Source organism: Heptranchias perlo, chromosome 8, assembly GCF_035084215.1.
Source record: "Heptranchias perlo isolate sHepPer1 chromosome 8, sHepPer1.hap1, whole genome shotgun sequence".
Taxonomy (NCBI): Eukaryota; Metazoa; Chordata; class Chondrichthyes; order Hexanchiformes; family Hexanchidae; genus Heptranchias; species Heptranchias perlo.
In genome coordinates, this window is record NC_090332.1 from 71350983 (window position 1) to 71376782 (window position 25800).

The following is a 25800-nucleotide window of genomic DNA, read 5'->3' on the forward strand; positions in this document are numbered from 1 at the left end:
TCATACCATTCATCTTCTCATGTCCTTTCAACTTCCACAGCATACATATAACCTGTCATCACAATATACTTTGAATTCTTCATGTCTTATCTTGGAAATGCAATGCTATTGTGCTGTTCATCTCCGCCTGCTTATCTTTCTTTGTGACATAATTTTTATCTCATTTAAATGTCATTTACATGCTCCCACCTGTGTGGCTCACAGAAATAACGTCTGTGAACTGGCGCAGGTGGGGCATCACAGGCAGGAAAATTGGCCCCATTAGATTTAGCAAGCCACCACAGCTAATTTACTATATAAAAACAGAAAATGCTGGAAATACACAGCAGGCCCGTCAACATCTGTAACAGGTTAATGCTTTGAGTACAACCATTCATCAGGACAGCAAACTAAAAGGGAAGCAGTAATTTTAGTGAGATTTCATTAAACAGAAAAGGGGGAGAGGAGAAGAGAAAAAAATCAATGGATAGATAGATACTTCAGTCACAGAGAGGACGTTACTTTGTTGGATGACCTACAAGATAATTAATAGAAAACTATTAGATGATATAAAATATCGTCAGTGAGATGTTAGAGACATAAAAAGAACAAAAGACGTGGGAGAGGGTCACATGAACAAAAAGGCGAGAAAATGGAGGGAAAAGCAAATGGGGAGAAAAAAGCCGCAAATGTAGCATATCTGAAATTAAAACAAAATGCTGACAAAACACAGTGGGCCTGGAGTGGGTACCAAGAAAAATAAGAAAAACAGGCCAGTACCATGGGTTCAGACCTTCCCTCCCACAACGTGGTGTTTTGACAAGGGGGCAGCTAATGCACGAAAATCCATTCCCAAATAAATACCACCAGATCTTTCTCGGGCCCTACTGGGGTAGACATCTTCGACCGCTGCACTCCTGCCCTGCTGCATGTTAATGAGTGCGGGTTGGAGTGGAATGCTGCAGGGCCTTGTTTCCTTCTCCTACTGCTCTGTGGCTGCCAGAGGTAGAGAATGCCTTATGGGAACAGGCATTGGGGCTACTTGAGGCAGGCCAGAGGCACTCCATATCAGTTACCCATAAGAGAGGTTTTTTTAATTAGTTCAACTGTTTTTAATTTTTAATTTTCTGTGAGTTTTCTGTAAAAGTAGCTAAAGATTCTTTACTTTTTAAAAAGTTTTTTTAAAGTGTATTTAAAATTTTTAAAGTAGACTTAAGAATTAAAAAAATATTTTAAAATATTTTCAAAGGTTGTTAAATTTTTTTTAAAGTTGTAAGATTGCAGACTGGGCTTCGGGAGCCAATGGGGTCTCCCTTAGTCCTCCTCCTGTCCTTCTGCTTTGAGGATGTAGAAGAGGAGGCTTTGGACAGAGATGCCAGATTGAATAGGCACCAGGGGCAGTTACTGGCCCCTGCCCGCTAGTACCCATGGCACTGGCATTCCCCCATCTTGTCCCAAATCATTCTGCACTTATCGGTCAGTGATAAAAACATCTCACTGACAACAATTCTGACAACCTTCCTACTGTTTGAGGAAACTGTGGCTTTCCTTGGTGCTTATTCTTGCATGTCCTTTAAATCTTAGCCTCCTTCTCTTACAGTCATTGGAGGTTTTGAGGTGGTTGACTAATGATTTGCAGCAGGAGCCTTGGATGATTGAGGTAATACTTCTTTATGTTTGGTTGTGGGCATTTCCCCTTTAATTTGGAGTGTGTGAAGGCACACTGTGTGCCGTTATATGGAATGCAACCCAGGTTTCAGAAGGCAATCCTTAAGATGGGTGAGGTGGCACAATGCTATGGCCACCTCCTTCCACAGGCCCGGACCAGGCACTTTATGAGCCATTTTCCCTCCGGGCCTAAAAACTGGATCATCCTTTGCCAGATTGCAAACATTAACACCATCGCTGAAGAGTCTATAAATTTGTGGGCTCAGTAGCCCAAAGAAGCACCAGCCTCAGGCATTGCATCGAGCCACATTGTCACAAACACAAAGGCCTCAATATTAACACTCCCATAACGGGTGAGGGGGGTGGTTAAAGAGATAAATACGCGGAACATGCCACGCACGTGCAAAATGGCGGTGGATATTGGGGCGTCTGAGTGTCCAGCTGTAAAGAACCGGGACACTTCATTAACATATTTAAATCGGGCTCCCACAGTGCAATTGGGACCTCAATTTAAAATTGACTATTGCTGCATGGGTTTCCCAGGGGTCAGAAAGGGAGTGAAAGGGAGGCGGGAGCTGCCAGCTCCACAAGGTAAGTGCCTTTTTCAGCACTCCTTGTGGGCTAGGAGGAGCAGCAGAACTCCCCCTGGCCTTTCAAGGAAGTTTTCGGCCTCTCCAGGCAAAAGATGATCTGGCCTATGTGGAGGCAGGTGGGGTGGCAGGTGAGGACAAGAAGAACCCTGCTGTTGTGAGAGCAGAAGGTGTGCGCAAGAGCAGAGGCCCAGTAAATGGGGTCGACATGGTCAAGGGTCCTGTTAACTTCCATGCAGGGGAAACCTTAGCTGAGAAAAAGGAGAACAATTTTGAAGCTCTGATGTGAAAAGTGGAGTCATCAAAGCAAATGTGATGGAGATGGAAAAGTGATCTATTATGTTCTTTATTGCTCCTAATTGTACTTGTCCCCTAGCATGACAAGGATAATAGGAGGCTTCTCACTGAGGATCTGCTAAATGGCCTATTTCAAATCGTAGGGTTGTTAAAGGAATTACAGAGGTTATGTTTAATACAATAATCTTGGGGCACTTAACCTTAGATGATGTTTAGTATGCTTTTGTCCTCAGCTAGTTTGTAAATTTGTGGGAGATATTTACTGCACATGCGTAGTAGATGATTTACATAATGCTATCCTACTCAGCGAACAGAATAAAAAGATGGCCATCAGTGTATCTCTTCAGTCACTCGTTGTACATACAGTGAAAGATGACAGGTGTCTGGCTCTGCGTGTGTGCCCTTCTCTCTACTGCTTTCTTCACCTCAACCTCAGCCGAAGAGGAGGATCTTATTGGTCAACGTATGGAAGTGGATGTGAACAATTCAGGAGTTCAAAATGCCGCTGAGCTTGCTGTTCGAGAATTCAACAAATTGTCCAGCAGTACCTTTGCAATGGTCGAAATAATGAAAGCTGAAAGACAGGTAACAATGTAGTGGGTCCTGCCTATATCTATTATTCATCTATTGCTCTCTCTATATACCTTAACCAATTCTGTATGGGGATGTTGAATATGAAGGACTTTCCTTGTCTTCCTTAATAGCAGAGTTCCAAGGAATTTCCTGGCCATAATTTCAAGTTCCAGTGTTGATCCATGCTGTGGTGAATGCTCTGCTTAACAATTTACTAGCAATTTTCTGAAGTTTTTGAAAATGCCTTGAAACTTGTGACAATGCTGGTCACTGCAACCTTTGCTCGCTCGGTCCAAGGCTTTCACTGAGACTGCGCAATTCTCCAATGAAAGCATTAATTATTCTTGGGTGCCAGAAAGTCCACTGTACAAGCCTTAAGTCTGCTAGGCTTAAGGTCATAGCGTGCTGACTTGGATACTCTTTATAGGCACATCGTGAAAAAGCATGGAACCACGTTGAATTCATTCCCTCCAACAGACCATGTATGATTAGCAGGGCCACTGGTTTTTCATTTTCACAGAAAAATGAACAGAATAGCAGAAAGCGATCTCCAAAAAACTAGTAAAAATCCTGGAATGTCATCTATTAATACAGAATTTGACTTAATTACTGTAAACCAGTGGCCCTAAGGATTGGAGTTACTAAGAATTAGCCTCAATTTATTTACTTTCTTGAGGATGGCAAATAATTACTGATAACTTGAAATTTCTCCTTCGTGGTAATAGAGTGAAAATCCAGGCTGATACAGGGTGAGGTTAATACAGCTTTAGTGTAAATAACAAATGTCAGCTTGGCTCAGTGGTAGCATCCTCATCTCTGAATTAGACAATTATGGGTTCAAACCCCACTCCAGGCATTGAGCTCATATTCTACACTGACACTTCAGTATATTATTGAGGCAATGCTACACTTTCAGATGAGACATTAAACCAAGACTCTGCCAACCCGTTTAGGTAAATGTAAAAGATCCCATGGCATCATTCAAAGATAATTCTCCAGGTGTCCTGACCAGCAATTATTTCTGATCATTTATCTCATTGCTGTTTGTTGGATCCTGATGTGCACAAAATGGCTACTGCATTTTCCTACATAACAACAGTGACTACACTTTAAAATCATTTTGTTGGCTGTGAAGCATTGTGTGACACCCTGAAGACATGATAGGCACTATATAAATGCAAGTCTTTTGCTTTAACTTGTTTTATTATTGCCACTTCTAACTCTGTCAGTACTTATCCGTAGAAACTTGAGCCTTGATTTTAACCAGATATTCAGTCAGGTTCTGATTCTCTGAAGTCCTAAAGGGACCCAGTTTGGTAGTCTGCATAAATCTGTCTCAATTTTAAAATTCTCATCCTCGTGTTCAAATCTCACCATGGCCTCGCTCCTCCCTATCTCTGCAACATCATCCAGCCCTACGATCCTCCAAGAACTCTGTTCCTCCAATTCTGGCCTCTTGTGCATCCTCTATTTCCTTTGCCCTGCCATAGGTGGATGTGCCTTCAGCCCTCTAGGCCTTAAGCTCTAGAATTCCCTCCCCAAACCTCTTTGCCTCTCCACCTCTCTCTCCCCTCCTTTAAGACGCTGCTTAAAACCTACCACTTTGACCAAGCATTTGGTCACCTGTCCTAATATCTCTTTCTTTGGTTCTGTCAGTTTTTGTCTGATAACGCTCCTGTGAAGTGCCTTGGAACATTTTGCCACGTTAAAGGCGCTATATAAATGCAAGTTGTTGTTGCACGGCACCAAAAATATCCCGGGGACAATACAAAAGTCATCTTCAAACATCCTTAAGAACCTAATCAACACGATTCAGGCCTCAGTTAATCATTATCACCTTCAATGACTGAAGAGCACTACCAGTTGTAATATGACACCATCCTGGACAGTTATAGTTCTTTAGGCTAACAGGAAATTATCAGAAGATTTAATAATACATTAATATTATTGATACATTAATATTGAGTGCTTAAAAATGTAAAGTTTGCTAATATTCAATGTGTTTCTATTATCAGGTTGTTGCTGGATTGAATTATTATTTGATGGTGAAGATTGGACTGAATGGAAATGACATCTTTTCTAATGAAAGTAAAGTGAGAAGCACTTTCTACTATTACAAACCAATGATCACAATGAGCAGTGGCCCAGATTTTCTTCATTGGGGTACATGCGATTCCATCACCATCCCTGGGTATGTCCTGTCCCACCGGCAGGACAGACCCACCAGAGGTGGCGGTACAGTGATATACAGTCAGGAAGGAGTGGCCCTGGGAGTCCTCAACATTGACTCTGGACCCCATGAAATCTCATGGCATCAGGTCAAACATGGGCAAGGAAACCTCCTGCTGATTACCACCTACCGTCCTCCCTCAGCTGATGAATCAGTCCTCCTCCATGTTGAGCACCACTTGGAGGAAGCACTGAGGGTAGCAAGGGCACAAAATATACTCTGGGTGGGGGACTTCAATGTCCATCACCAAGAGTGGCTCGGTAGCACCACTACTGAGCGAGCTGGCCGAGTCCTGAAGGACATAGCTGCCAGACTGGGCCTGCGGCAGGTGGTGAGCGAACCAACACGAGGGAAAAACTTACTTGACCCCGTCCTCACCAATCTACCTGTCGCAAATTCATCTGTCCATGACGGTATTGGTAGGAGTGACCACCGCACAGTCCTCGCGGAGATGAAGTCCCGTCTTCGCACTGAGGACACCATCCAACGTGTTGTGTGGCACTACCACCGTGCTAAATGGGATAGATTCAGAACAGATCTAGCAGCTGAAAACTGGGAATCCATGAGGCATTGTGGGCCATCAGCAGCAGCAAAATTGTATTCCAGCACAATCTGTAACCTCATGGCCCGGCATATTCCTCACTCTACCATTACCAACAAGCCAGGAGATCAACCCTGGTTCAATGAGGAGTGTAGAAGAGCATGCCAGGAGCAGCACCAGGCGTACCTAAAAATGAGGTGCCAACCTGATGAAGCTACAACTCAAAGTGATGGAAGGTGTCATCGACAGTGCTATCAAGCGGCACTTACTCACCAATAACCTGCTCACCGATGCTCAGTTTGGGTTCCGCCAGGACCACTCGGCTCCAGACCTCATTACAGCCTTGGTCCAAACATGGACAAAAGAGCTGAATTCCAGAGGTGAGGTGAAGTGACTGCCCTTGGCATCAAGGCAGCATTTGACCGAGTGTGGCACCAAGGAGCCCCAGTAAAATTAAAGTCAATGGGAATCAGGGGGAAAACTCTCCAGTGGCTGGAGTCATACCTAGCACAAAGGAAGATGGTAGTGGTTGTTGGAGGCCAATCATCTCAGCCCCAGGACATTGCTGCAGGAGTTCCTCAGGGCAGTGTCCTAGGCCCAACCATCTTCAGCTGCTTCATCAATGAGCTTCCCTCCATCATAAGGTCAGAAATGGGGATGTTCGCTGATAACTGCACAGTGTTCAGTTCCATTCGCAACCCCTCAAATAATGAAGCAGTCCGAGCCCGCATGCAGCAAGACCTGGACAACATCCAGGCTTGGGCTCATAAGTGGCAAATAACATTCGCGCCGATAAGTGCCAGGCAATGACCATCTCCAACAAGAGAGAGTCTAACCACCTCCCCTTGACATTCAACGGCATTACCCTCGCCGAATCCCCCACCATCAACATCCTGGGGGTCACCATTGACCAGAAACTTAACTGGACCAGCCATATAAATACTGTGGCTACAAGAGCAGGCCAGAGGCTGGGTATTCTGCGGTGAGTGACTCACCTCCTGACTCCCCAAAGCCTTTCCACCATCTACAAGGCACAAGTCAGGAGTGTGATGGAATACTCTCCACTTGCTTGGATGAGTGCAGCTCCAACAACACTCAAGAAGCTCGACACCATCCAAGATAAAGCAGCCCGCTTGATTGGCACCCCATCCACCACCCTAAACATTCAATCCCTTCACCACCGGCGCACTATGGCTGCAGTGTGTACCATCCACAGGATGCACTGCAGCAACTTGCCAAGGCTTCTTCGACAGCACCTCCCAAAACCGTGACCTCTACCACCTAGAAGGACAAGAGCAGCAGGCACATGGGAACAACACCACCTGCACGTTCCCCTCCAAGTCACACACCATCCCGACTTGGAAATATATCGCCGTTCCTTCATTGTCACTGGGTCAAAATCCTGGAACTCCCTTCCTAACAGCACTGTGGGAGAACCGTCACCACATGGACTGCAGCGGTTCAAGAAGGCGGCTCACCACCAACTTCTCGAGGGCAGTTAGGGATGGGCAATAAATGTTGGCCTCGCCAGCGACGCCCACATCCCGTGAACGAATAAAAAAAAAAGAAGGGGGGGAAGGGTGTCCCCAATGCTGCCCTGATCCTGACGGCCACATTTGTGTGTGGCTGCCTCAGGATGTGTCTTGAGCCCCAGTTTGCAAACACCAAGGGCTCAATTTTCCGCGAAATTGCAGGTGTGTTGGGGGCGGGTGGGGGGGCTCCAAAAATCGGGGAAATCCCGTTAGGGTTCGGAACCTGGCTCCAACCCGCTGACGTCCAAGTTCCCCACGGACGTACCAGTGTGCGCGCGGGTGTCCCAAATCCGTAAGTCCCGCCGGCAATTAAAGCTGGCAGGATGATAGTTAAGGAGCCAAATATACCTCATTGAGGTACTTAAGGCACTTTACTTTTGACAGGTTATGTGGTTGGAACGATTCTTAACTTACCTGGGCGGCTTGCCCACTGCTTCTGATTCACGCCTGGTGAAACCAAGTGTGAAGGGCCGGATCAGGGAAAAAGAAACAAAATAAAGTACATCAAAAACCATTGCACAATGTTAAAACACAAAATCAACCAACTTTCCACCCTGCTCCGATGTCTGATATCTCCCTCTCCGATCTCCCCCTCATCACCCCCCTCGATGTCCCCCCGATCTCCCCCTCTTCACCCCCTGATGTCCCCCCGATATCATCCTCTTCACCCCCCCTATCTTCCCCTCTCTCCCCCGATCTCCCCTTCTTCACTCTGATCTTCCCTTCTCCCCCCGATCTTCCCCTCTCCCCCCCAATCTTCGCCACTCTCCCCCCCGATCTTCCCCTCTCTCCCCGATCTTCCCCACTCTCCCCCCGATCTTCCCCACTCTCCCCCCGATCTTCCTCACTCTCCCCCCCCGATCTTCCCCTCTCCCCCCATTCTTTCCCCTCCCCCCAATCTTCCCCACTCTCCCCCCGATCTTCCCTACTCTCCCCCCGATCTTCCCCTCTCTCTCCCGATCTTCCCCACTCTCCCCCCCCCGATCTTCCACTCTCCCCCCCCGATCTTCCCCACTCTTCCGCCCCCCAATCTTCCACTCTCCCCCCCAATCTTCCACTCTCCCCGCCGACCTTCCCCACTCTCCCTCCCGATCTTCCCCACTCTCCCCCCGATCTTCCCCACTCTCCCCCCGATCTTCTCCACTCTCCCCCCGATCTTCCCCACTCTCCCCCCCGATCTTCCCCACTCTCCCCGCCGATCTTCCCCACTCTCCCCGCCGATCTTCCCCACTCTCCCCGCCGATCTTCCCCACTCTCCCCCCGCCGATCTTCCCCTCTCCCCCCGATCTTCCCCACTCTCCTCCCCGCTCTTCCACTCTCCCCCCCGATCTTCCCCACTCTCCCCCCCCCGATCTTCCCCACTCTCCCCCCCCAATCTTCCACTCTTCCCCACTCTCCCGCCCCCCAATCTTCCACTCTCCCCCCCAATCTTCCACTCTCCCCCCCGATCTTCCCCACTCTCCCCCCCCGATCTTCCCCTCGCCCCCCGATCTTCCCCTCGCCCCCCGATCTTCCCCTCGCCCCCCGATCTTCCCCTCGCCCCCCCCCCCGATCTTCCCCTCTCCCCCCCCCCGATCTTCCCCTCTCCCCCCCCCCGATCTTCCCCTCTCCCCCCCCCCCGATCTTCCCCTCTCCCCCCCGATCTTCCCCTCTCCCTCGATCTACCCCTCCCCCCCCCCCGATCTTCCTCTCTCCCCCCCGATCTTCCGTTCCAGTGCTGGATGATGTCTTGCTCCCTCTCTTTCTCTCCCCCGCCCCTCACGTTGCAGCTCCTGACGACAGCCAGCTTGTCAATCAGGCTAGCTGCCGGGCGCGAAACCCGGAGAGCACGTTATTCATCATCAATTACGATGCTATCACATCGGAAACGGTAAGTTTTGCTTATTCGGGTTTGCCACATGCACCATGACACCCCCCCCCCCCCCACCGCAGCCAACCCGCCACCATTTCAAAATTGAGCCCCAAGTGTCACTACAAGTGCTGAGTTTCTACCTGACCACCACACTGAGAAGATTGGGTCTGGCCACACTGGCCGAGCAGACGCAGGACGTCCCATCCAGCTGGACCGTACCCCACCACCTGTCCCAGGCGGAGAAGTTCTGAAGAGGAACCCTTTCGACCACAAGGCCACCATACAGTGGTCAGCACGGAACGTTCTGGGGGTCCCACAGGGAGAGGAGAGGGTGGATCCGATCGGGCAGTTAACCAACCAGACAGTGAAAACCATTTGGCAGAACGTCTCATCGTCGGAACTGACCAACAGGCACCAGGATGTAGCCTGGATGGTGGTGAGAAGGGTCCTCCCAGTGCGGTCTTCCCTACACGCACGGAATCTCAGCACCATCATGAGCTGCCCTCGAGGCTGCATCAGCAACAAGACTGTCAGCTACCTCCTGATGGGCTGCCCTTTCACGCAGAAGGTGTGGAGAGAGATGCGTTGATATCTGTCCTGGTTCATCCCCAACAGCTCGGTAACACAGGACTCTGTGCTCTACGGGCTGTTCCCCGGGACGCACACCGAGACAGATATCAACTGCTGCTGGAAGACCATCAACTGGGTGAAGGAGGCCCTTTGGCCCACCTGAAACCTGCTGGTCTTCCAACTGGAGGAGCTGTCCAGGACCGAGTCTTTCATTCCAAGGTCCAGGAGTATGTGTTGCAAGACAAACTGAGGCGAGGTGCGGCCTACGCAAAGGCTCTACGGGGAAAGGCCACTGTGTAAGTCCATCCCACCTCGTATTGTACAGCATGAGTCATAAGAAATGTACTGTGTTGGAATTATAATATTGGGATTGTATTGTGTACGATCTGCATTATTTTGTTTTGAATTGTATTGGTTTGGAATTGAGATATTTACAATGTACTATGTGCATCTTTAAATTCTATGAAATAAAGTATATTTAGAAATTTTTAAAAGTTGTTTGTGTTCTTTATGTCAGACTGGAGCTGTCACATTGTGCCATCTCGCCACCTTGTGGAGGTGATCCATTCCAAACCTGAATACGGTACTAAAAATGAAGTGCGACAGTTACTGCAGCCTTGAATCACCTTCTGCAACTGTGTGGGCCTGTAGCTCCCTCTGCTGGCTACTTCACACTGCAAAAACCCCAGATTATTTTATAGCAATGGGTCAGGCGAGCACTTAAACCACAGCACTCCAGTGATAATCCTGAGAAAACTCTCCCATGATCAATAAAGAGGCAGCATTGCAGTCAGAGTGGGCGCAGTACCTGAGAGGTACTGCAGTTTAAAATGTCATTGTCAAGGATGCTTTTCCTCTCCCTTGTCTTGCTAATCTTTGATGTTTTTAAGCCTCTTCTGAGACTGTTGGTTTCCATTTTTATTTTTGGAATCTCTTCAACGGCTTCTAAGGCCTATTTGGAAGAGAGAGAGAGAGAGAGTGCGGGGGTGGGGGGGGCGGAATTTCTGTGTGTGTTAGTGTCCATGTGAATTTTTTGTTTCTGTTAGGGTAGAAATTAGACCTTGTTGCACCTGTTTAATGGGCATAAAACGCACGCAACGAGGCCCAATTTCAGAGACCAATGTCCTGTGCCCCAAAGATGCCTGAGAAATGTCAGACCCAAAATTGGATTTGGCCATTTTCCAGGCTTCTAGGGAGGCCGTCTAAAACAATCGATTGTCCCACTTCAATATGCGAATGAGGGGCTTAACGCCTGTTTTAAGACCCCTCAGCGCATTTGAGCTGCCCTGAGCGTCAGGCCTGCTCCGCTCAGGTTTTCAAGACGTGGATGCAGTGAACCCGGCGGTCACCACCCAAAAGATACGTAAAATTATTATTCTTTTAAATTCACGTGGAGCCAGGAGGAGCAGGCGCGCTCCTCCCAGCTCTCCACAACGCTCCTGATGACCACTGCCAGCTGTGATCGGGCCCCTTCCCACCGTCTTCCCCCCCACCCCACCCCCGCACTTATCTGAGGGCTGCCGGTGAGGCAAGTGGCCTGAAATTCTGTCTCTGAGATGGGGGAGCTGAATGTGGAGGCATGTCTGGCACCGGCAGTTCACCCAAATGATTGAAATGAGGCCTGAGGCCCAATTTCAAACCTTCGATCGCCCGTTTTGCACTTTCACCGAAGCCCAGTTTCACCTCCAGTGGGTTGACTCACCATCCTTTTATCTCTGGCACCTGGTTTTCAATCAAGCTCAGTGTGAGGGAATGAATGGCACTAAATTGGCACAGGAGCTTCACAAATTTTTGAATGTACTATTTTAAAAAATTAAACGCCGGTGAAGTGCACGTGACCCAATTTAAATTTATTGATTTTCAATAATTCTTGAAAAATTAACTATGTGACTGGTGTTCTAAGTGACATAACTTGACTTATGGATCAATCTAGCCAGAAACATTGCAATGGGGGTGGGGTAGGATCTACTGCTGTTTCCTTTTGCAGTAAAATCTGGGTATGATAATATCAGTGGCATGAAGTTTCTGCTAGGGGCACAATCGGCAAAATGAGGCCAGAATGCAATGGACACTGCGCCTGTTTTGCCGAGGTGAAGTTACGCTCAAGTTTCTGAGCAATCTCATTAGCATTAGCTCATATGTAAAATCTCCCATCAATCAGCACATTCCAGTAGCGATTTGTGACTGCAACAGGGCATTATCCAGCATCACAAGGGAGTGGGATTGCCAGGAAATGAGCCATTCTTCAACTGACTGATTAATGCTCAGTCAATAAAGGCCATTCAACTGGGGGGAGTAAAAGGGAAGGTGGTAGTAATAGGCGACAGTATAGTTAGGGGGATAGATACTGTTCTCTGCAGCCAAGAGCATGAGTCCCGAAGGCTGTGTTGCCTACCCGGTGCCAGGGTTAAGGAGATCTCCTCTGGGCTGGTGAGGAACCTGGAGTGGGAGGGGGTGGATCCAGTTGTCGTGGCCCACATAAGTACCAACGATATAGGTAGGACTAAGAAAGAGGTACTGCTGAGATAGTATGAGCAGCTAGGGACTAAATTAGAAAGCAGAACCATGTCAGGACGGGCTTCACCTGAACCATGCTGGGACCAGTGTTCTGGCGAATTGAATAACTAGGGCTGTAGATAGGGCTTTAAACTAAAGGGGGTGGGGGGGGGTGGGGAGGGTTCAGGTGGGGGGAAATTTAGAATGTTGAAGAGAAAGGACAAGGAAGTAGTACAGGGAAGAGATAGGGGTAAGGATAACCAGAGTGTGACAGGAAGGGACAGAACGAACAAACATAAGATTGCACCAGCAAATGGGGTCAGAGTAGGAAAAAATGGTAAAAAGACAAAATTAAAGGTTCTTTATCTGAATGCACGCAGCATTCGTAGTAAGATAGATGAATTGACGGCACAAATAGAAACAAATGGGTATGATCTCATGGCCATTACAGAGACATGGTTGCAAGGTGACCAAGGTTGGGAACTGAATATTCAGGGGTATCTGACATTTCGGAAAAAAGGGAAAGGGAAAGGTGGTGGAGTAGCTCTGTTAATTAAGGATGAAATTAGTACAATAGTGAGAAATGATCTTCGCTCAGAAGAATAAAAAAACAAAATATTATATAAATGGAGAAAGACTAAAGAATGCTGCGGTACAGAGGGATTTGGGTGTCCTCGTACATGAAACGCAAAAAGTTAGCATACAGGTGCAGCAGGTAGTTGGGAAGGCAAATGGAATATTAAACTTTATTTCAAGGGGGATGGAGTATAAAAACAGGGAAGTCTTGCTACAACAGGGTGCTGGTGAGACCACACCAAGAGTACTGTGTACAGTTTTGGTCCCCTTATCTAAGGAAGGATATACTTGCATTGGAGGCGGTTCACAGAAGGTTCACTAGGTTGATTCTGGGTATGGAAGGGTTTTCTTCTGAGGCATGATTGAGCAGGTTGGATCTATACTCATTGGAGTTTAGAAGAATGAGAGGAGATCTTATTGAAACATATAAGATTCTGAGGGGGCTTGACAGGGTAAATGCTGAGAGGGTGTTTCCCCTCATAGGGGAATCTAGAACTAGGGGCCATAGTCTCAGAATAAGGGGCCGTCCCTTTAAGATGGAGATGAGGAGAAATTTCTTCTCTCAGAGGGTTGTGAACCTTTGGAATTCTTTGCCCCAATGAGAGATGGAGGCTGAGTCATTGAATATATTCAAGGCTGAGTTAGACAAATTTTTGATCAGCAAGGGAGTCAAAGGATATTGTGAACAGGCGAGAAAGTGGAGTTGAGGCCAGAATCAGATCAGCCATGATCTCATTGAATGGCGGAACAGGCTCGAAGGGCCAAATGGTCTACTCCTGCTCCTATCTCTTATGTTCTTATGTACTCAGGCGTAAAGTGTTTATGGGTGCAACTTATGCTTAAAATTCTGCGGTCTTTTGCACTATTTCATTTCATTCCACTGTTATCTAGGTGGAAATCATCGGAAGCTCGACCCCAGGGTGCCCTGATTTGTTTTGCTGTGCAAATTTCCACAGACTTCTGGGCCCAAATTAAAACAGATAGCAATATTTTGTTAGTAAAATGAATATATTTAATTTTAACGCGTACAAAAGGTTTACCTTAGTTTTGCTAGGTTTCTCCATTTTGACGTCTTCAAATTTTTCAGTCCTTTCATTTTTGATTCATTTGCCTTCTAATATTGTTTGATTTTAGAACCATTTTCATTGTGTCTTTTTTGCCAGCTATTTTCTTTATGAAAATGTAAAACACTGTCATTTTAAAATGTACTACTGTCACTTTTTCATTGGGCTCTCCTTATATTTGAGAAATTGTTAAACTTCATAATTAAACTTCATGTGCTTATTAATGTGTTATAACTGTGAATTTGTATATTCACTAGCGTTTACCATATCAGTCATAGTGGCCGATCCACTACCACCTGTTTTGCATCCCCGCCAATGTTGAATTTTATCCCTCCCACCCCCCCAACCCACTGTGTATTCTACATTCTATGGACTAGAACCCAGCTTCACTGGAGAATGAATCACAAGGTAAAACAGCACTATATAATACAAAAATCATATAAATCATCACTTCTGTCCAAATCACATGATAACATTTCTGACGCTAAGATCACCATCCACTTCAAACATTATTATAACAAACATGGAAAAAATGGTTTCTTACTTTTCTTAGAATAATACACATTTCCATTTGATACATTTGAAAAAGTCAAAAATTATGACTTGAATTTCTTCAATTTTCTCCGTATGAAACTCTACCACCAGAATGAAGATAATTGGTTGTAATATGATTGATAAGTAAGGCTTTTTTTAGTTCCAAGGCCCTGATTCAGAACTCAACAATGTCAGAGCTGGCACACCGAGGCCACTACTTCTTTTTCCGATACGTTTCTTTTCATTCCCTAAGCCGAAGTATGGAGGTTGACCATCTCTTTACATTCATCCCGGTCGTGTTCATAAAGCCTGCAGATAAAAAGTGGAACAGAGTATGAGCCACTTGTCACAATTCTGAAAACGAGCACAGCTACCTGCTCAGTTCAGGCTCCACATTCATAGTTACTTCGTAATGTTTTCCACTTCGTCTACCGTTTCTGGTAATCTCAGACCTCTTGTTTCAGGCAAAAGCAGCACCAAGCCACCAGCTACCAGAGCAAGTGCACCTAGAGTAAAATAGAGACCAATTACAATGCACTTTATTTGCTACAGTATTCTCCGTTGTTTGACTTATGTAGAGTCTAGAATTGGTCATGTCTAGGCTAGGAAACTTGCATCATTTATTGACAAGTTGAATGTATAGAAGATGCAAATCTAACCTTGGGACATCACAGGTTAAATAAAGTATACATTGCAAGTAACAACAAAAAATGTTAGAAATGGTCAATGTGATTGACTCTTAACTGTCCTCTGAAGTGGCCTAGCTAGCCCGTCAGTTGTTTCAAAATCATTGCAGCAGTTCAAGAAGAAGGCCCACCACCAGGGCAACAAGGGATGAGCAGCACCCAGTTTGTGTGGAGCCCTTCTCTGAACCCAGTTCAATGAAGTGTCCCACCTGAAACATTAACCATCAGCCACAATAGACAGCACCACTGTGGGTTATCCCATGCGTTTCAGCTGCTGGCTGACATGCTGTATGTTTCCACCATTTTCTTCTTTGATTTCAGATTTCCAAAGTTTGTCTTTTTAAAATTTTTATCTCAATACTTTGTAAATCTTTTATGAACATATTTGCCGTATGTTTGTTTGTTTTTGTTTAGAACATGCTGTTGGGACTCTGTGTTGTACTGATGATGCGAGATGAAGCTTTCTCCCGGTATGCTCCATGCACTGTATTCAGGATGTGAACTGGGTTGAGAGAGGGAAGGAAGAGGTGAGTCAGCCCACACTGTTCAGTCCCATAGCGTAGCCAGTTTTTAGTGGAGAACTAGATCTAGACCTCGTACAGACGTTCTCATTTGGGGAACCATGCATGATGCAATGAAAGTTTAAAAAAAAAGGAGGGAGGAAATGAAGGGAAAGAATTCCTTAAATTCATTTTTTAAAATGTAGCAAGTATTCAAATACAGCATACTCCTTAAAATTGTGACATATCAGAAAGACAGAAACTTTGGGGGTAACTCAGTGCTATTGACAGCCGAGCCGAGCGGAGGGAGCGTCCGATAAAAGGCGGGATTTCAGAGCGCTGAGAACAGCTGAGAGGAGCCGAGCCGAGCGGAGGGAGCGTCCGATAAAAGGCGGGATTTCAGAGCGTTGAGAACAGCTGAGAGGAGCCGAGCCGAGCGGAGGGAGCGTCCGATAAAAGGCGGGATTTCAGAGCGCTGAGAACAGCTGAGAGGAGCCGAGCCGAGCGGAGGGAGCGTCCGATAAAAGGCGGGATTTCAGAGCGCTGAGAACAGCTGAGAGGAGCCGAGCCGAGCGGAGGGAGGGTCCGATAAAAGGCGGGATTTCAGAGCGCTGAGAACAGCCGAGCCGAGCAGAGGGAGCGTCCGATAAAAGGCGGGATTTCAGAGCGCTGAGAACAGCCGAGCCGAGCGGAGGGAGCGTCCGATAAAAGGCGGGATTTCAGAGCGCTAAGAACAGCTGAGAGGAGCCGAGCCGAGCGGAGGGAGGGTCCGATAAAAGGCGGGATTTCAGAGCGCTGAGAACAGCTGAGAGGAGCCGAGCCGAGCGGAGGGAGCGTCCGATAAAAGGCGGGATTTCAGAGCGCTGAGAACAGCTGAGAGGAGCCGAGCCGAGCGGAGGGAGGGTCCGATAAAAGGCGGGATTTCAGAGCGCTGAGAACAGCTGAGAGGAGCCGAGCCGAGCGGAGGGAGCGTCCGATAAAAGGCGGGATTTCAGAGCGCTGAGAACAGCTGAGAGGAGCCGAGCCGAGCGGAGGGAGCGTCCGATAAAAGGCGGGATTTCAGAGCGCTGAGAACAGCTGAGAGGAGCCGAGCGGAGGGAGGGTCCGATAAAAGGCGGGATTTCAGAGCGCTGAGAACAGCTGAGAGGAGCCGAGCCGAGCGGAGGGAGCGTCCGATAAAAGGCGGGATTTCAGAGCGTTGAGAACAGCTGAGAGGAGCCGAGCCGAGCTGCGACCGAGTTCGAAGTGACGTCAGGAATCAGATCGGGACGCGACACAGGGGAGGCACCTGATTGGTGAGTAGGTTCAGGTGAGTATTTCTCCTTATCTACAGTAACTGAAGTAAAAGGAAAGGGAAGGTCTGCTGGTCTTATAGGAAGTAGCGTTTATTTTTTAGTGAATCAAGGTCCCTAGTGTAGTTAACATTCTCTAAATTGAGAACAATTTAAAGGAGTAAACTCCTTAAAGGGAGTGGTAAGTAGTTTTTCTTTCCTTTTTTTTTCTCTTGACATTGTAGTTGTTCTTAAGCTAATTTAAGGGTTAAGTCATGGCAGGAGATCCCAGCGCCGTGTCATGTTCCTCTTGTGGGATGTGGGAATTCAGGGCTCCTTCCTGTATCCCTGATTCCTTCACCTGCGGGAAGTGTGTCCAGCTGCAGCTATTGTTTGACCGCTTGACGGCTCTGGAGCTGCGGATGGACTCACTTTGGAGCATCCGCGATGCTGAGAAAGTCGTGGATAGCACGTTCAGTGAGTTGGTCACACCGCAGATAAAAATTACTGAGGGAGATAGTGAATGGGTGACCAACAGACAGAGGAAGAGTAGGAAGGCAGTGCAGGGGTCCCCTGCGGTCATCTCCCTCCAAAACAGGTATACCGTTTTGGATACTGTTGGCGGAGATGGCTCACCAGGGGAAGGTGGCAGTGGCCAGGTTCATGGCACCGTGGCTGGCTCTGCTGCACAGGAGGGCAGGAAAAAGAGTGGCAGAGCTATAGTGATAGGGGACTCGATTGTAAGGGGAATAGACAGGCGTTTCTGCGGACGCAACCGAGACTCCAGGATGGTATGTTGCCTCCCTGGTGCAAGGGTCAAGGATGTCTCGGAGCGGCTGCAGGACATTCTGGAGGGGGAGGGTGAACAGCCAGTTGTCGTGGTGCATATAGGCACCAACGATATAGGTAAAAAACAGGATGAGGTCCTACAAGCTGAATTTAGGGAGTTAGGAGTTAAACTAAAGAGTAGGACCTCAAAGGTAGTAATCTCAGGATTGCTACCAGTGCCACGGGTTAGTCAGAGTAGGAATGACAGGATAGCTAAGATGAATACGTGGCTTGAGAGATGGTGCAAGCTGGAGGGATTCAAATTCCTGGGCCATTGGAACCGGTTCTGGGGGAGGTGGGACCAGTACAAATTGGACGGTCTGCATCTGGGCAGGACTGGAACCAATGTCCTAGGGGGAGTGTTTGCCAGTGCTGTTGGGGAGGGTTTAAACTAATGTGGCAGGGGGATGGGAACCGATGCAGGAAGTCAGTGGGAAATAAAGTGGTGACAGAAACAAAAGGCAGTAAGGGAGAGTGTACAGAACATGACCGGACAGATGGTCTGAGAAAGCAGGGCAAAGACCAAGGGAAGTCTAGATTAAACTGCATTTATTTCAATGCAAGAAGTCTGATGGGCAAGGCAGATGAACTCAGGGCATGGATGGGTACATGGGACTGGGATGTTATAGCTATTACTGAAACATGGCTAAGGGAGGGGCAGGACTGGCAGCTCAATGTTCCAGGGTACAGATGCTATAGGAAAGATAGAGCAGGAGGTAAGAGAGGAGGGGGAGTTGCGTTCTTGATTAGGGAGAACATCACGGCAGTAGTGAGAGGGGATATATCCGAGGGTTCGCCCACTGAGTCCATATGGGTAGAACTGAAAAATAAGAAGGGAGAGATCACTTTGATAGGATTGTACTACAGACCCCCAAATAGTCAACGGGAAATTGAGGAGCAAATATGTAAGGAGATTACAGACAGCTGCAAGAAAAATAGGGTGGTAATAGTAGGGGACTTTAACTTTCCCAACATTGACTGGGACAGCCATAGCATTAGGGGCTTGGATGGAGAGAAATTTGTTGAGTGTATTCAGGAGGAATTTCTCATTCAGTATGTGGATGGCCCGACTAGAGAGGGGGCAAAACTTGACCTCCTCTTGGGAAATAAGGAAGGGCAGGTGACAGAAGTGTTAGTGAGGGATCACTTTGGGACCAGTGATCATAATTCCATTAGTTTTAAGATAGCTATGGAGAAGGATAGGTCTGGCCCAAAAGTTAAAATTCTAAATTGGGGAAAGGCCAATTTTGATGGTATTAGACAGGAACTTTCAGAAGTTGATTGGGAGAGTCTGTTGGCAGGCAAAGGGACGTCTGGTAAGTGGGAGGCTTTCAAAAGTGTGTTAACCAGGGTTCAGGGTAAGCACATTCCTTATAAAGTGAAGGGCAAGGCTGGTAGAAGTAGGGAACCTTGGATGACTCGGGAGATTGAGGCACTAGTCAAAAATAAGAAGGAGGCATATGACATGCATAGGCAGCTGGGATCAAGTGGATCCCTTGAAGAGTATAGAGATTGCCGGAGTAGAGTTAAGAGAGAAATCAGGAGGGCAAAAAGGGGATATGAGATTGCTTTGGCAGATCAGGCAAAGGTGAATCCAAAGAGCTTCTACAAATACATAAAGGGCAAAAGGGTAACTAGGGAGAGAGTAGGGCCTCTTAAGGATCAACAAGGTCATCTATGTGCGGAACCACAAGAGATGGGTGAGATCCTGAATGAATATTTCACATCGGTATTTACGGTTGAGAAAGGCATGGATGTTAGGGAACTTGGGGAAATAAATAGTGATGTCTTGAGGAGTGTACATATTACAGAGAGGGAGGTGCTGGAAGTCTTAACGCGCATCAAGGTAGATAAATCTCCGGGACCTGATGAAATGTATCCCAGGACGTTATGGGAGGTTAGGGAGGAAATTGCGGGTCCCCTAGCAGAGATATTTGAATCATCCACCGCTACAGGTGAGGTGCCTGAAGATTGGAGGGTAGCAAATGTTGTGCCTTTGTTTAAGAAGGGCGGCAGGGAAAAGCCTGGGAACTACAGACCAGTGAGCCTGACATCTGTAGTGGGTAAGTTGTTAGAGGGTATTCTGAGGGACAGAATCTACAGGCATTTGGAGAGGCAGGGACTAATTAGGAACAGTCAGCATGGTTTTGTGAGAGGAAAATCATGTCTCACGAATTTGATTGAGTTTTTTGAAGGGGTAACCAAGAAGATAGATGAGGGCTGTGCAGTAGACGTGGTCTACATGGACTTCAGCAAAGCATTTGACAAGGTACCGCATGGTAGGTTGTTACATAAGGTTAAATCTCATGGGATCCAAGGTGAGGTAGCCAATTGGATACAAAATTGGCTTGACGACAGAAGACAGAGGGTGGTTGTCGAGGGTTGTTTTTCAAACTGGATGCCTGTGTCCAGCGGTGTGCCTCAGGGATCGGTGCTGGGTCCGCTGTTATTTGTTATTTATATTAATGATTTGGATGAGAATTTAGGAGGCATGGTTAGTAAGTTTGCAGATGACACCAAGATTGGTGGCATTGTGGACAGTGAAGAAGGTTATCTAGGATTGCAACGGGATCTTGATCAATTGGGCCAGTGGGCCGATGAATGGCAGATGGAGTTTAATTTAGATAAATGTGAGGTGATGCATTTTGGTAGATCGAATCGGGCCAGGACCTACTCCGTTAATGGTAGGGCGTTGGGGAGAGTTATAGAACAAAGAGATCTAGGAGTACAGATTCATAGCTCCTTGAAAGTGGAGTCACAGGTGGATAGGGTGGTGAAGAAGGCATTCAGCATGCTTGGTTTCATTGGTCAGAACATTGAATGCAGGAGTTGGGATGTCTTGTTGAAGTTGTACAGGGCATTGGTGAGGCCACACTTGGAGTACTGTGTACAGTTCTGGTCACCCTATTATAGAAAGGATATTATTAAACTAGAAAGAGTGCAGAAAAGATTTACTAGGATGCTACCGGGACTTGATGGTTTGACTTACAGGGAGAGGTTAGACAGACTGGGACTTTATTCCCTGGAGAGTAGGAGGTTAAGGGGTGATCTTATAGAAGTCTATAAAATAATGAGGGGCATAGATAAGGTCGATGGTCAAAATCTTTTCCCAAAGGTAGGGGAGTCTATAACGAGGGGGCACAGATTTAAGGTGAGAGGGGAGAGATACAAAAGGATCCAGAGGGGCAATTTTTTCACTCAAAGGGTGGTGAGTGTCTGGAACGAGCTGCCAGAGGCAGTAGTAGAGGCGGGTACAATTTTGTCTTTTAAAAAGCATTTGGACAGTTACATGGGGAAGATGGGTATCGAGGGATATGGGCCAAGTGCAGGCAATTGGGACTAGCTTAGTGGTATAAACTGGGCGACATGGACATGTTGGGCCGAACGGCCTGTTTCCATGTTGTAACTTCTATGATTCTATGATTCTATGATTCTATTGCTTTAAATACAATTAGTCAGGAAAAAAAGGACTCAATAATACTGGATAACAATGAATGGATAACATATTTTTTCATTTATTCATTTAAGAGCTTCTAAAAACTCACCAAAAATGATCAGAGGAAGTTCAGACCAAATGGCTGTTAGTCTGAAGAGCACAAATGGTGCTGCAATCCCACCAATATCACTCAGGGACGAACATACTGAAATGCCAAAATTCCTGTTTTAAAAAAATAAAATGATTGGTTCACTAACTGTCACCCACACCATCTACTGAGAAAAGGAGAGAGAGCAGACAAAAGAACAAAAAGAGAGAGAGAAAAAACAGGACAGGGAGGGAAAGAAATGGGGGTACAAAGGCAAGCAGAAGAGAACAGAGACAGCAAGAACCAGAAGAGGAAAGAGAGTAAGAGAACCAGCAACACAAAGATGACAGAGACAGGTAAAGACAGAGAGCACACAACTCAGATTTACCATGAGCAAAGCAAGTCGTCTTTTTATAAAAAAGTTCATCTATTATATTCATCTTTTAATATTCTAAAAACAGTGCTCCTACCTTACTTCCCTTCCTTCCCCAGCAAAATCTCAAACTCTTCCCTTGCCAAACCCCCCACTCCCACTTCTCCCCCCTCCGACCTTCTAATTTACCCCAGGAATATCTGTCAATAACAAATGATATTATGCATGGTTCTGCCCCCACCACAAATATGCTTTGAACATAATCATTGTGTTGCATTCACTGTTCTCTGTTTACCTAAGTTGTTATGTTCTGTTGGTTCACTTCAGTTATGTGGAGAGATCCAAGAAGCTGGGATTGTTTTCATTTGAGCAGAGAAGGTTAAGGGGAGATTTAATAGAGGTATTCAAAATTATGAGGGATTTTGATAGAGTAGATAGGGAGAAACTGTTTCCACTGGCAGGAGGGTCGGTAACCAGAAGATACATATGTAAAATAATTGGCAAAAGAACCAAAGGAGAGATGAGAAGAATTTTTTTTTGAAAGGGTGGTGGAAGCAGATTCAATAGTAACTTTCAAAAGGAAATTGGATAAATACTTGAAAAGGAAAAAATTGCAAGACTATGGGAAAAGCGCAGGTGGGTGGGACTAATTAGATAGCTCTTACAAAGAGTTGGCACAAGCAAATGGGCTGAATGGCCTCCTTCTGTACTGTATGATTCTATAATTCACGCTAATAATCTGCAGTTGTTTCCAAGGTAATGTCAGGGCTGGGTCCTCGGAGTATTTAACAGCCATCCTTGGTTGGCACATCCTCCCTCTCTTCATATGATTTAATATCATTGAAAAGGTTTTACTAGTTACCTTATTGATGTGGGATGTAGCTCACTGGTTACAAGGAAAAGTATACTGAGCGACATAGTTATTCCAAATCTGCCCAATGTGGCAACAGCAGTTTTGAGCCAGTGCATATCTTTAAGAGGAGAAAACAAAGTAAGGTACAGACATACAGAATACTAATATAGGAGAGCAGTCAATTGCATCTGATACGAGACTTCCACCAAATATTAAACCCACACTTTAAATCAAGTCAGACCTTTACTGGGCAGTCAATAAATTTCTAAAATGTAAACCAACCACCAACAGTAGTCAATTTTTTTCCACTTACTTGCATGCGGGAGAGACATTAATCATTAGGGTTTTTGATGAATTTTCATTAGCAGCAAAGATGACAGGAAGTCAAGTGCCCCAAACCGAACATGCCTTCTGCTTGGTTTTGGACTTAGCAAAAGGTAGCAAGTATAGTCCCTACAATGAACTTACCTTCGTGTTTTTCTACAGGAAATATATCCGCTATTTTCGTCTAATTATTTATTGTACAGGAGACTGAAGTCGCAGGGCCTGAGAAAAGTGAGTCTTGTGCTCAGCAATATGGCACTGGGCCAGCAGTGCACAGTTTCCCAATGTGCGCTCCCAGCATGCACCAGGAGCTGGCGCAGTGGACTCTTTACCCTCTAACAACCAGGATTCACTTTATCTCAGCACCTTCACATAGCAGCCACATTCTACATTGATGCATTTTAGAGAATTCTGCCCAAAAGATTTCCAAAATCCTGATTTAGACTCAGAAGTCAAAATTTCCCATTCACACAAAAAAATTCAGCAGAAAAATAGCAGAGTGAGATTGGCACTTGCTGTGAGAAGTAAGTTGACCCCATCAGAAATCAGGGGGTCAATCAAATCAACTTAATGACAGCAAGCTCCTAGTATCAGGAGCACCACTCATCGGGAACTCATTACTTGGGGTGGAGGGTGGAAAAGTGCCTGCTGCTGTAAAATTTAAAGGCCTGCAGCAGCTTAAAGGAGCTGTCAGAAATCTGGGATTTTAACAGTTCTGAAAGCTTTCCAGGGACATATGGTACACCAGTGAGGCTGTGGATGTGCTTCTCCATACAGTTAAGCAAAGGAGGGGGGCATTGTTTGGAAACCTGCAAGGAAAGCTGCCCAGTATCAGTGGCAGGAAGGTGGCCAGGGCAGGCAGTGCTGACTTGGCAACCTCACACAGTGCCGGCAAAAGTATAATCACCTCACCAGATCTGACAAAGTAAGAGAAGTCAGCCATATTTCCAAGAATGCATGGAACTAAATATGTCTGTCATTGCAACCACCTCTCCCCCTCATTGTGTTAAAGTGCTTGAGTGATTTAACCATCAATGACTTAGAAATACTGCAGGTCCTTTACAGCCCAACCTTCACCTACAAGCATTCCCTTACTAACATCTTTATATGCTTTGACTGCACTGCACTAAAAACTTCACATGGATTGCAGTTGGTTGGTTCCTATCCCCTGTCATCACCCCCTTTATACTTTGCTTGTTGACACCTGGGTTTGGCAACCAGGGGTTATTCTCACTTTCTGCGTTTTTTTTTAAAGGAGAAGAAAACTCATAACAGCAGAGAGAGATGGGCAGCTGGTGGTAGGCCTCTGCCGTCTCACCCCTTAGAGGAATAAGGATTGCAGCTCTTGATGAGGGAAGACATAGAGGCAGTCAAAGACAGAGAAGTAGAAGGGCAGGTGTCAGCTGCAGGTTTATCGTGATATTTTAGTTCTCTTCGTACTGTACACCACATTACTTATCAGCAAATGACATCATGAAACCTTCATGTCAGTCTGAATGTGGCATGTGAACTCTGTTCCTCACCAATCCATTCTAACCCCTCCTTTCCTCCTCGAAATGTGCCCAAGGAAGGAGCAAAGAAAAGAAGACGAACAAGGCCCCTCTGCTCCAGATCTGCTAAAAAACTTTATTGCACAGCCATCAATCACACACTTTCCCAAGCACCTGCCCAAAGTCATCCACCCTGGGGGCATTTGAGATTGAGGGGAGTGCACTGGGTGACATACAGAGCACAAGTGGGCAGGAGGAACTGGGCGTGGACCATGAGGAGGAGGACATTGGTGAGCAGAGCACCAGGATATGGCACCTGTCAACTGAAGAACTCAGTCACCCTGATCTCGCAGGTCGTGCTTTTAAAAGAAGGATGTTTGCAGAGCATCATAGTATGTGGAGCAAGGTTGTTGGCAGAAGCATAAAGAAACCCCCCAAAAAACTTCCAAAATCAATGGCAGGATCAATGTTTGGCTCTTTAAATTTATCTCCACCTAGCAATCCTCGATTTCCACTCTTTTTAGGCATGATTTGCAGCTGAATGCAAACGATGTGTAGTTCTAGAAAATGGGCGGATGATATTGCCATGTTATGGCTGCCTCATTTAAATAAGCATATCCACTTAAAGATGGGTGGGGGGGGGGGTGGGGGTTGGTTCCGTCATTGCCAGAAATTATGGTGGAAAATTGGGCATTCTTCACAGGAAAATCTAGGCAATAGTCGGAACGGTGTTAGTAACCATAATACTGTATGCAGGCCTCTGTACTCTGAGTCCCACTGTTGAGTGTAATGGTGATTTAAGCATAGAAAGTGCAAGGTTCAGCACCAGCAGCGATCCTCGCAATTTCTGCCCTCCATTGTGCTGGGCAACTATATGGGACGATAAACTGTAGACTGTACTCTAAGAATAAGGCAACAATAGATGACAGTTTCTACTCCCCAGAGAGGGCATGATTTCAAAGCAAGAATGAAGCACAAAGTTCAAATTAAACCTGAGTTTTTCCAACATTCCTCCTACATGAATAAGTTCCCCTACATAGAATAGTTCAGCACTTACCTTTTGAAATACATGCTGCTATTAGACAAAATGCTCCTGCCAGTATATTGGAGAGCACAAAGGGACTGCGCCGTCCCACACGATCAACCACCAGAACACCAAGAATTGTTGCTGGCAATTCCACAGCTCCAGCTACGAAAATATCAATGTAACTGTCACTTCCCTGGATTCCTAAACGCAAGATAAGCCCAATGTACACCACACTGCTTGTGAACCTGAAAGAAATGGAACACAATCAAATAAAGCGCTAAATTGTTAAAGCCATTGCTCCTTTGAACCCGTGTCTCTCATTGTGCCCAGGTTACACATAGAACAGCCGACATGTTCTTCAATCACCTTGCATCCTCACTGTATTGAAATCAAAACTCAACTCATGCGGGGTGATTTTCTGC

General features: G+C 46.3%; 1 protein-coding gene across 1 annotated transcript in view; it reads right to left on the reverse strand.

The window, feature by feature from the left end:
* Positions 1-13893: 13893 nt before the first annotated feature.
* The window catches only part of LOC137324683 (solute carrier family 22 member 3-like), a 48618-nt gene continuing 36711 nt past the window's right edge, over positions 13894-25800 (reverse strand). The window contains exons 7-11 of the mRNA XM_067989269.1: positions 25409-25623; positions 22547-22655; positions 21333-21445; positions 14909-15008; positions 13894-14811 (exon numbers count right to left, since the gene is read on the reverse strand). Coding sequence (XP_067845370.1) covers positions 14751-14811; positions 14909-15008; positions 21333-21445; positions 22547-22655; positions 25409-25623 — 598 coding nt within the window. The 3' untranslated portion in view covers positions 13894-14750. The remainder of the gene's footprint in view (positions 14812-14908; positions 15009-21332; positions 21446-22546; positions 22656-25408; positions 25624-25800) is intronic.